The sequence below is a fragment of the Erinaceus europaeus genome, chromosome 2, assembly GCF_950295315.1.
Source record: "Erinaceus europaeus chromosome 2, mEriEur2.1, whole genome shotgun sequence".
NCBI classification, from domain to species: domain Eukaryota; kingdom Metazoa; phylum Chordata; class Mammalia; order Eulipotyphla; family Erinaceidae; genus Erinaceus; species Erinaceus europaeus.
The window spans coordinates 89,332,374-89,344,525 of NC_080163.1; the positions used below are offsets into that span (position 1 = coordinate 89,332,374).

Consider the following 12,152-nt stretch of genomic DNA (forward strand, 5'->3'; position numbering starts at 1 on the left):
GAACGAGAGAGCTGGTGAAAAATCCAATATTGGACCCGCAAAATAACTCAGATAGTTCACTTGCTTTGCCATGCTCATGACTCAGGTTCAAGGCCAGCCCCTACCACATTGGAGGAAACTTCAGGTCTGTGTTATCTTTCCCTCTCTGTCTTTGTCTCATTCTGTCTGAAAATGTCAGCCTAGAATGATAATACCAGAGCAATAACAGTAAATAAATAACTTTTAAATAAACTTAACTATAAGAAAATGAAAATATACTTCAGTAAAAGCAGGAAAACAATATAAAACTAAATGAGTTTAGCAAAGATGTAGAAAACATTAAAAAGAAACAAATTCTGGAGCAGCAGATTCAGTGAATTAAATGAAAGATACAAGAAAGCAGTGTCAGTAGACTTGATGAAATAGATGAATTCATGAAATTGAAAACAGGAATTTTAAGACAAAATAATCAGAGACTAATGAAGAAAAGTGAAGACTAATGACTGTGTGGTCTATTAATATATGATACTTTCAAAAGGAATAATTTGTGAATCATTGAAATTCCAGAAAGAGAACAAAGAGATAGGGGGATACTGGTGAATTCCATCAAAAATTTAAGAATTGACACCCATTCTTCTCTTTTTGAAAATAGAAGAGGCGGGGTTGGGTGGTAGAGCAGTGGGTTAAGAGCACGTGATGCAAAGTACAAGGACTAGTGTAAGGATCCTGGTACGAACCCCCAGCTCCACAGGGGAGTCGCTTCTGAAGCAGGTCTGCAGGTGTCTCTCCCCCTCTCTGTTATCCCTTCCTCTCTCCATTTCTCTCTGTCCTGTCCAACAACTACGAGAACAGTAACAACTACAACAACAATAAAAACAACAAGGGCAACAAAAAGGAAAAACAACAACAAAAAAAAACAAAAAAAAAAAAAGAGGGAGTTGGGCGGTAGCACAGAGGGTTAAGCGTACATGGCACAAAGCGCAAGGACCAGCGTAAGGATCCTGGTTCGAGCCCCTGGGTCCCCACCTGCAGGGGCGTCACTTCACAGGTGGTGAAGCAGGTCTGCAGGTGTCTGTCTTTCTCTCCGCCTCTGTCTTCTCCTCCTCTCTTCATTTCTCTCTGTCCTATCCAACAACGGTGACATCAAAAACAACAAGAATAATAACTACAACAATAAAACAAGGGCAGCATTTTTTACTAATTTTTTACTTATAAAAAGGAAACATTGACTAAGCCATAGGATAAGAGGGGTACAACGCCACACAATTCCCACCACCAGAACTCCGTATCTCATCCCCTCCCCTGATAGCTTTCCTATTCTTTGTCCCTCTGGGAGTATGGACCCAAGGTCATTGTGGGATGCAGAAGGTTGAAGGTCTGGCTTTTGTAATTGCTTCTCCAGTGAACATGGACATTGCTGGTCGATCCATACTCCCAGCCTGCCTCTCTCATTCCCTAGTACGATGGGGCTCTGGGGAAGCAGAGCTCCAGGACACATTGGTGGGATCATTTGTCCAGGGAAGTCTTTTGGCATCATGATAGCATCTGGAACCTGGAGGTTGAAAACAGAGTTAACATACAAAGCCAATTGTTGACCAGTCATGGACCTAAAGGCTGGAATAGTGCAGATGAAGAGTTGGGGCGGGGGGAGAGGTCTCCGTTTTGGGGATAGCTAGTGGGTCCATTTTAGTTATATTCCAAAGGGCCTGTGGCTATACTAGTGTCATTTTGTTTGTTTGTTTGTTTTTGGTTTTGGTTTTTGCCTGAGTCTGAAATCTAATATGCAGGTGGATCCTAATTATTGTCTGGGGAGATATTGTCATGGCTGCATAAAGCACCAGAAAGCTAGATCAGGGAAGAGAGTAGCTCCCAAAGATGGAAAAGGTGTATAAATATTGTTGATGGTAAACCCCATCAGTTTGATGTGATCTGGGGCCCATATTCAGCTTAGCCTATGTGACCTCTGCATCCCTGTAGATCTGAGCTCACATTCTGTGGTCATCAATAGTAACATTGCAAGCTACCCCAATATCAGGACCCATCATCCTCAGGTGTAGCATAGAGTATGTTGTCCAGCCTCCCTTCACAGGATAGAACATTCTCTACCATTGTTGATCCAAGTTGAAGGCAAGGTCTTACAGGGGCCCACGAAGGGGTCTGTTGTGTTGTTCCTGATAGAAATGACCAGTAACAATGAAGAGAGGGATTTATTCAAGTTCTAGGCCCATCAAGTCTGTTTGGGAATCTCAGGACTCCCCAACTAGGGTCCCAGCTGATGGGGTGGCCTGATAGTGACTAAAGAGTCATCATTAAAGTATGCTAGTCTCTTGCCCTTATTCAGCTTTTTTAGTCCTTGCTTTGATGAGGTTAGCTTTGGAGTGACTGAGAGAACTGTAATAGGAAATAGGTGAGGAGGGTATCTGAATCTAAGTAGACACTATTTCATTATGAACTTGGTACTTACTCACTACAGACTATTGTGTACTTTTGCTTTCAGGTATATATTTTGCCCTAATTTATGGATACATATGAACATATGCTCTATCTTATGGGACCTGGTCTATATCTAGGTTTTGGAATTTTATTAAGAAGTGAACCTTTTTAAAAAAAAAAAACTCTCAAATTGAGTATAGAATCAATATGCTTTTTACATAGTAAAGCTTTCTGTCATAGTTAGCATCATTTTAGTGGTGAAGTAATAAGCTGTCTGTAGATCATCTTTGCTTTGATATCTGTTCAGATCATTTGTTTGCTTTTAAAATTTGAATTTCTTATTACTGAATTCTTTTGGATAATAACTTTCTGTCAAATATATGTTTTGCATATATTTTCTCTGTATTTTAGCTTACCTTTCCATTTTTTTGTCTTTTTAAAAAATATTTCTTAATCTTTATTTACTTATTATTTGATTGAGACGGGGGGGTGCGGGGGGAGAGAGGCCTGTAAGCCCTTGCTTTACCACTCGTGAAATTGTTAATGGGCCAGGTGGTGGCACACCTGGTTGAGCACACATTACAGTGCACAAGGATCTGGGTTCAAGCCCTCATTCCCCACCTGCAGGAGGAAAGCTTTGAGAGTGTTGAGTCTCTCTCTCTCCCTATCTCCCACTTCCTCTCAATTTATGACTGTCTCTATCTAGTACATAAATAAAGACAATACAAATTTAAAAAAAAAGAATGAAACTGTTGTTAATGTATTTTCTTTTTGATCACCAAACAGAGCAACATTTTGCAGATGTCATTCTTAGTGAAGAATTTCTTAACCTTGGCATCGAACAAGTATGCAGCTTAATCTCAAGTGACAAACTTACTATTTCCTCAGAAGAGAAGGTAAGTATATTTTCCCTTTCTCCACAGTACAGTGATGCAATGTTTTTCTTTTGTGTAGTAACAGCTAGTGAATTTTTAAAAATTTATTATCCTTATTAATTTATTTATTGGATAGAAACAGCCAGAAATTGAGAGGAGGGGGAGATAGGGAGAGAGACAGAGAGACACCTGCAGCACTGCTTCACCATTCACAAAGCTTTCCCCTTGCAGGTGGGGACTTGGGACTCGAACCTGGGTCCTTGTGCATTGTAACATTGAACACTCAACCAGGTGTGCCACCACCCAGCCCCCCATCACAATGTTTTTAATGAGAATGACACTTTTAATTTAATCATATAAAATTATCTGAATATGGCAGAAAGACTGATATATTCTATTGCCAGTGTACTCAGAAAGCCCATAATGTGCATAGGTTTGAAAAAATGACTTCTGATTCCTTGAACAGTTTCCCTTCTCTGTTAAGCACTGAGACTGGCATTCTTTAAACTAGAAAGAACTTACCTGCTCTGAAAACAGACTCATTTGACCTTTAGGAGTACTGAGTGTATTGTGTTTATATTCATTTGTACATGGCATTTGAAAAATGCCTGCTGTGTGCTGGGAGTATGGATCGACCTGTCAATGCCCAGTTTCAGCAGGGAAGCAACCACAGAAGCCAGACCCCTAACCCTCTGCATCCCACAATGACCCTGGGTCCATACTCCCAGAGGGTCAAAGAACAGGAAAGATATCAGTGGAGGGGATGGTATACGGAGGTCCGGTGGTGGGAACTGTGCAAAGCTGCACCCCTCCCATCCTATGGTTCTGTCAATGTTTCCTTCTTACAAATAAAAAATAAAATAAAAACATGTCTGCTGTGATAGAAAGAACATGGTTCTGAGTCAGTCTGCAGGCCTGAGTTCCAGTTGCAAGGTCTGTGAATCAGCTAACCTCTCTGAGCCTCAATTTCCTTATCTGTGAAATGTAAGCATGGTAACTGGCCTTCCAAGTGTATGAACTGCTTAAGTAGTCACTGTTGAAACTTGTTTCTTTTACTTATCCAGCTGGATTATGAATTCCCCTAGAGCAGGGATTATACTTCAAGACCTTGGTACTTCCATCCCCACCCCAGGTCACTTGACAACTCTGCGTTGTGTCCAATGCACAGTATCAATGCTGGACCAACTGACAACACCTGGGTGGCCAGGAGGTGGCACTTCAGTGTTTTCTGCAGTCCAAGAATAAATTACAGAATGAGAAGTCCCTTGGGTTTTTTTATTGTGCATGGTATATTTAAGTATCAAAACAATAGGGAAGCTTTTTTAAATTTAAAACGTGAAACTAAGGGGCGTACTTTACCATGTGCAAAGATCTGTTTCAGGCCCCCATTCCCACCTGCTGGAGGAAAAGCTTCACAAGCAGTGAAACAGTGGTCTCTCTCTCTCTTTCCTCCTTACCACCCCCTTTCCTCAATCCCTCCTGTCAAAAAGAATTTTTAAAAAGGAAAAAATAATGGCCACTGGAAGTGGTGGATTCATCTTGCAGTCAGTGAGCCTCGACCACAACCCTAGTGGCAATAAATAATAAATAGTGGTGTTTGGTAGTCGTGAGGGTCTACAATCTATGAGTCTGAACATATGCAGAAATGTGTGTTAACTATCAGCACAGTCAAAATACAGAATGGCTTCTTCACTGCCCCACCCCCTAGAAAAAAAACAATTTCAGACTTTACAAGTCCTGAGGCCTTGAACAATTGTCCATCCTTACAGTTCATACACTATGGAATCAACAGTATTCAGCCATTTAAAATTAATCCTCAGCATAATAGCTCTCAATAACTTAGGTCATTCTTTTTTTTAAATTTTATTTACTTATTAATGAGAAAGATAGGAGGAGAGAGAAGGAGAACCAGACATTACTCTGGTACATGTGCTGCCAGGGATTGAACTCAGAACCTCACGCTTGAAAGTCTAATGCTTTATCTACTGCGCCACATCCCTGACCACTCGTTCTTTATTGATGAGCTTCATCCTATGATGTAAAGATATCACAGTTTGCTTATCCATGTATCATTTGTTTCCAGTTAGTGACAATTGCGAATAGGAATGATTAAGCACATTCTGTTCTGTGTGAACATAAGTTTTTATTTCTCTAGTTTAAAAGAACTTGCCCATTTATATAATTCTGCTTAACTATTTATGTAACTACCAACTGTTTTCCTAGCAAAAGTACCATTTTAAATTCCCACTATTTATATAAGAGAGTTTTCTGATTGTTGTACAGCCTCATTGGCATTTGGTATTGTCATTTTTCTGTTGTTTTATTTTGGCTTTTCTGATAGAGTTGTGGTGGTATTTTATTATAATTTCAATTTGCATTTCTCTATCAAATGATTATTGTGGAACACCTTTTCACGTGCTTATTTACCATCTTCTTATTGTCCTTTAGTGAAGTGACATCAGATCTTCAGCCCATTTTTAAACTCAACTGATCGCTTCCTTACTGTGTAGTACTGAGAGTTGAGAGTTCTTTATACTTGCTGAACCAGTGTCTTTTTTTTTTTTTTTTTTGCCTCCAGGGTTATTGCTGGGGCTCAGTGCCTGCAACATGATTCCACTGCTCCTGGAGGCCATTTTCCCCCTTTTGTTACCCTGGTTGTTGTAGCCTTTTTGTGGTTACAGCTAGTGACTTTTGATCCAAAAGTTAAGAAACTCAGCTGGCTGACTTTGTTGTTACATGTCTGAAAATTACTGTTTTTTCACTCCTAAGGACATTCCATTAAATTGTTAGACAATGGAGTCTTGCACTTGATTTCTTTTTCTTCCTTCCTTTCTTTTTTTTTTTTTTACTGGATTTTTTTTTTTTTTTCGGATTATTGCTGAGGCTTGGTGCCTGCACAACGCCCTTACCTTTGGGGGCACATTTTTCTTATACAGGGTGAGAGAAAGAAAGGTAAGAGAATGAGAAACACTTGCAACACTGCTCCACCACCCATGATGCTTCCCTCCTGCAGATGGGAACTGGGTATTTGAACCTGGGTTATTGCTCATGTTTTCTACTGGTTACACCACCACTCAGCCCCCTAATTGTAGGTTTAAACTGTGTACCATTTGTTCTGGGGAACTAGGCCTCCTCCCATAGGTAGATGCCAAGAACTGTTGTAATCTAAATCTTTGTACTTCAGAAAAAGAGAAAAGAGAGGGAGACGGAGAGGCACCCGAGCACTGATGCTTCCACCAGTGCTGTAGCACTCCTCCTGTGTGGTGTCCGGGCTTCCTTCACGCTAGACCTCCCGCATGGCAAGGCATGTGGCCTACCAGCTGACCCCGAGTTTTTTTTCTCTTTTTTTTTTTTTTTGTTTTCCTTATGTCACCAGGGTTATATAGGATGGTGCTCCATCCTATATAACTCCCCTGCTTCTGGTGACAATTTTTTTTTCTTTTTTTCTTTTTGACAGATGGTGAGAGAGATATAGAACTGTAGTAGAGAGTGAAGGAGAGACACTGCAGCACTGCTCCACCATTCATGAAGCTTCCCTCCTCCTTGTTCTCCCATGCGGTGGCCCAGGACTCAAACCTGGGTTCTCACTCATGGTAAAGTGTGCGTTCATTCCAGGAGCACTCCCTCACCCCATGGTTTTCTCTTTGAGTCGGTTTTTCAGTCAGCTTGTTCACACGCTGAGTTCAGAAGAAGTGGAACTTGAGCTTTTCCTTCCTATGTTTTGTGTTTATAGTCACGTAAACTTTATTCCTCAAGGATAGTCATTCTTCCTGGAGGTAAAAGAACACATTTAAGACTTGCTGTATAGGAAAAAATAAATGAAAAGTGGTTATGATACTTGTTATCTTGACACTCTAAAAATCTAGAGAAGAGAAAGACATTACTGTTCACTTTCTCTCTCTCTCTCTTTTTAACCAGAGCACTGCTCAGCTCTAGCTTATGATGGTGGGACCCCAGAGCCTCAGGTATGAGACTCTGTTTATATAGCCATTATAGTCTCTCCCCTGCTCCTCATGGTTCATATTTAATAGATACATATGTAGTCTTGCTGTGTATCAGAGACCACCATGGAGTCGTAGTGAAAGGAGATAAACAAAATAGAATTTGTGGCATACCTGTTTGACCACATATGGTACCATGCTCAAGGACCTGGGTTCAAGCCCCCCAGTTCCCACCTGCAGGGGGGAAGCTTCACAAATAGTGAGGCAGTGCTATAGATCTCTTTCTCTCTCTCCCTCCCTTCCCTTTCAATTTCTCCCTATCCAATAAATAAATAAAATATTAAAAATATTTTTCTGAAAATAGGATTTTAAGTGTTCCGGGAGGTGGTGGTGCAGTGATAAAGCTTTGAACTCTCAAGCATGAGGTCCCGAGTTCGATCCCCAGTAGCACATGTGCCAGAGTGATGTCTGGTTCTTCCTCTCTCCTCCTATCTTTCTCATAAATAAATAAAATCTTTTTAAAATATAGGATTTTAATCACTGACTAGAGGATAAATATTGGAATAAATAGATGATTACAGAATGCTATAGAAGGTATTGTAGGAGTGGGGACTAGGCAGTGGCACATCTAGTTAAGTGTACAAATTATCTTGGGCAAGGACCTGGGCCCAAGTCTCTGTTCCCCATCTGCAGGGGGTATACTCCATGAATGGTGAAGTAAATCTACAGGTGTATATCTTTCTCCCTCTTTCCCCCCACCTCCCCCACTCAATTTCTCTCTATCCAATCAAATAAAATAGAGAAGAGAAGAGAAAGGGAAAAAAAAAATGGCTACTGGGAGTGGTGAATTTATAGCATCGGCCCCGAGGCCCAGCCACAGTCCTAGTGACAATAAGAAAAAGAAAAGCAAACAGAGATAAGCTGCATGAATTCCTCCCATAGAACTGTTTGATCCAGTGGTAGAAAATGAGTCAAGAGACTTCATAACATTCCAATAGAGTTTGTCTTATGGTGTTTTCCTATTGCTTAAACCTTTTAGAGCCTCTTCATCCCTAAATAAGGATAAAGTCAATTTTCTTTGATGTGGCTAAGACATTTCATTAATCATCTTTCTCTCTTATCTCTTAATCTTCTGCCAAATATATTCTTTTTAAATTTTTTTAGTATTTATTCTCTTTTGTTGCCCTTGTTGTTTTTTATTGTTGTAGTTGTTTTTTATTGTTGTAGTTATTATTGATGTCATTGTTGTTGGATAGGACAGAGAGAAGTGGAGAGAGAGGGGGAAGACAGAGAGGGGAGAGAGAAAGACAGACACCTGCAGACCTGCTTCACCACTTGTGAAGCAACTCCCTTACAAGCAGGGAGCCGGGGGCTCGAACCGGGATCCTTACGCCAGTCCCTGCACTTTGCGCCACATGCACTTACCCCGCTGCGCTACCGCCCGACTCCCTGCCAAATATATTCTAAACTCTAGGGGGCTTGGTGGTAGAGCACTGGGTTAATTAAGTACACTTGGTGAGAAGCGCAAGGACCAGCACAAGGATCCCAGTTCAAGCCCCTGGCTCTTGAGCCGCAGGGGGTTTGTTCCTTCACAGGTGGTGAAGCAGGTCTGCAGGTGTCTGCCTTTCTCTCCCCCTCTCTGTCTTCCCCTCCTCTCAATTTCTCTTTGTCCTATCTAGCAACAAGAACAACAACAGCATTAATAGCAGCAACAACAAAAATGGAAAAAAGATGGCCACCAGGAGCAGTGGATTCGTAGTACAGGCACCAAACCCCAGTGATCACCCTGGAAGCAAATAAAATAAAATAAAAATATATATTCTAAACTCTAGTTATATAGAACTAACCAAGCTATTCTTTCAAACCTTACTTATATTTGCATATTCTATTCCCTCTACTAGAATGTCCTTTACTTTCTCACCCATCTTCTCTGGCAAATTTGTACTCATATTTTCTTAAGTATTTTTCTTCTTTTAACAAAACTAAAAGAAAAAACTTGTACTAATTTTTAAGAAACTAAACATTCATCTTGAGTCAGGCTTAACTTCCATCCCCAGTCCAAAAATGATTTAAGTTTTCCTACAATACCTTCTTTCCTTTCCTTTCCTCTTTTTTTTTTTTTAAATGCCATTAGGACTTGGTGCTGGTGCTACAAGTTTACCACTCCCAGTGGCCTTTTTTTTTTTCTTTTGTCTTGTATTTTCTATTTGATTTGATTTGATTTGGACAGAGAGAAATTGAGTAATTGTAATGGCTGGGAGTTCAATCCTAATGATCCTGATGATAGGGCACATCCCTTGCTGTTATGGTTCTGCTGGAGTCATCTATCTGTACCTCAGGCCTTCTGAACCTGCGACACTTAATCTGGCTCTTTTCCTGAGAGTTGGTTAATATGTCTTCTCCCTCTCCACTCTACCTTGCCGCAAGAAGCTTGGGTTTCTCTTTGCTTGGTGGCCTTAAGTAGTCAGTCTTACATAATATCTTGCCTCCCCAAAAGTTTTGAACTAGAATGGAAATGGTATGGCTTCTTGTGACCTACTTCTGAAGTTGCATAGTATCATTCCCACACCACACTCTACTGGTTTCATGGTACTGATTTCATGGCGCTAGCTTAGATGCTGTTTGGGAGGTTATTACAGAAAGTATGGCTACCTGGAGGTGGGGCTTATTTTTTTTTTTTAATATTTTTCCCCTTTATTGGGGTATTAATGTTTTATAGTCAACAGTAAATACAGTAGTTTGTATATGCATAACATTTCTCAGTTTTCCACATAACAATACAACCCCCACTAGGCCCTCTGTCATCCTTTTCCAGGACCTGTACTGTCCCCTCCACCCACCCCAGAGTCTTTTACTTTGGTGCAATACACCAGCTGCAGTGAGATGGAGCTTATTAATAAGGATCATCTTTAGAGATTAGCCGTCATCATGTATGGTGGTCAGTGCAGAATGGACCAGAAGAGAAAGAGAGTCAGGGAGAAGTATGTTGAAGTCATACAGGTAGATGTAGGATCTGAGGCCTAGGCGGTGGTGCACCGGGTTAAGTACACATAGTACAAAGCTCAAGGACAAACTCAAGGATCCTGGTTCGAGCGCCCTGGCTTCTCTCTCAGTTTCTCTCTGTCCTATTAAAAAAATTAAAAATTGGAAGAAAAAAATGGTCACAGGAGCCGTGTATTCATAGTACAGGCACTGAGCCCCAGCAGTAACCCTGGAGGCAAAAAAAAAAAAAATAGGACCTGGTGTAGGACATTGGAAGCAAGGCTGAAAAATATAGTAAGTCCTCACTTAGCATAACAGATCCTTAGAAAGTACCACTTTAAGCCAGACAACTTACAATAAAACCAGTGGGTTTTTTTTTTTTCTTCGCTGTGGGCCTTCTTTTCTCTCTTAAACAGAACAAAATAAGATTATTGAAGGACTTGTAGTTAGTAGAAGCATTTGACAGTATCTTTATCTCTAAACATAGGAACATTTGGTAAATCCTTACTGTCCAAATGTTTCAAAGAAACAAGTTAATTGTAATATAGGTTATTTTTGTTTCTTATTTTGACATCAAAATAACCTGATTTTTGCTCCCAGTAATCCTTGGAGATATATATATATATATATATATATATATATATATATATATATATATATATATATATATATATTATATATATATATAATCAAACATTCTCTATAAACCCTTAAAGATTATTGAATTATGTATCACAATACATCTGGAAGAAAATTATGTGATCGATACCACCTCTCTATTAGACTATTGCTCATAGGTAATATTGTATTTAGTTTTTAATTCGAAATACCACATTTTAATCTGTTCTATAATTGTACCAAGAGTTAATCTATTCTTCAGCCCTTGAACTTAGAAGTGTGTGATTCAAGATCTGCTTTGTAAGCCCAGAGGAAAAAAAACAAAAAAAAGTTGTTTATAACTGCCAGATGGTTTTGCTCATATGTGGAATATAGAATTGAAATATATGAACTTAAAGACTTTAAGGCATCTTGCCTAAGACTTTAAGGCAACTTTGGTGGTTATCACTAGAGGTGGGAGTGGAGGTGACGTTTTGACACAGAACTTCGGTGGGTATACCCGTTATCTTAGAATCTTGTAAACCACTATTAAATCACTATTTTAAAAATAAGTTGCTATAATAAGGGTGGATGCTTTCAATTCCAGAATATCACTTTGGTCTACTATTTAGGATTCTTTATTCCAAAGGAATTTTAAGTTTTAAATCTAGATGAGTTGAATCCAGTTAAATTTGGAAATACTATCAACAATGAATTAAGTTGTATGTCACCAGATTTCCACAGCTACACTCAGGTTCAAGAAACTTAGTTATTGTACTTGGTACAATAGTAAATACCAAATGAGAAATGCTTCCTACATATATAAACATAAAGTACTTAATTAAACGTGGAACTGTTTAATTATGATCCAACAGTTCCATTTTGGGTATATAGCTAAATAAAATGAAGACAGGATCTCACACTCATTGTACTCCCATGTTCATTCACTGCAGCATTATTCACAGTAGCTGAAATATGATATCCTAAGTGACCATCAAGGAATGTGCAAATAAAGCTGTGTTTTTATATAATTAAACACAATGGAATATTATTTAGTCACAAGAAAGAAGTCAGCTCTTCCTTTTGTGACAGCTTGAATAAACCTTATTGAAGGTATTATAAGTCAGACAGAAAAAATAATGTGTGGTATCATTTATACACAGGATCTGAAAAAGCTGAATTCATGGAAACAGTTGTGGTTTGGATATATAAAGAAATGAGGAAATGTTGGCCAAAGGATATAAACTTTAGGTTATAAGAACTTGTACAGCATGGTGATTATAATAGTTAATAGTATTGTGTAGTTGAAAGTTGCTAAGATGCTAGCTCTTAAATATTCTCACAG

General features: G+C 39.3%; 1 protein-coding gene across 2 annotated transcripts in view; it reads left to right on the forward strand.

Annotated features, from left to right (window-relative positions):
* Window positions 1–12,152, forward strand: part of KLHL2 (kelch like family member 2) — a 123,279-nt gene that overhangs the window by 77,428 nt on the left and 33,699 nt on the right. For both annotated transcript variants that reach the window (XM_060184031.1, XM_060184040.1), the window contains one exon: window positions 3,199–3,308. In XM_060184031.1, coding sequence (XP_060040014.1) covers window positions 3,199–3,308 — 110 coding nt within the window. The remainder of the gene's footprint in view (window positions 1–3,198; window positions 3,309–12,152) is intronic.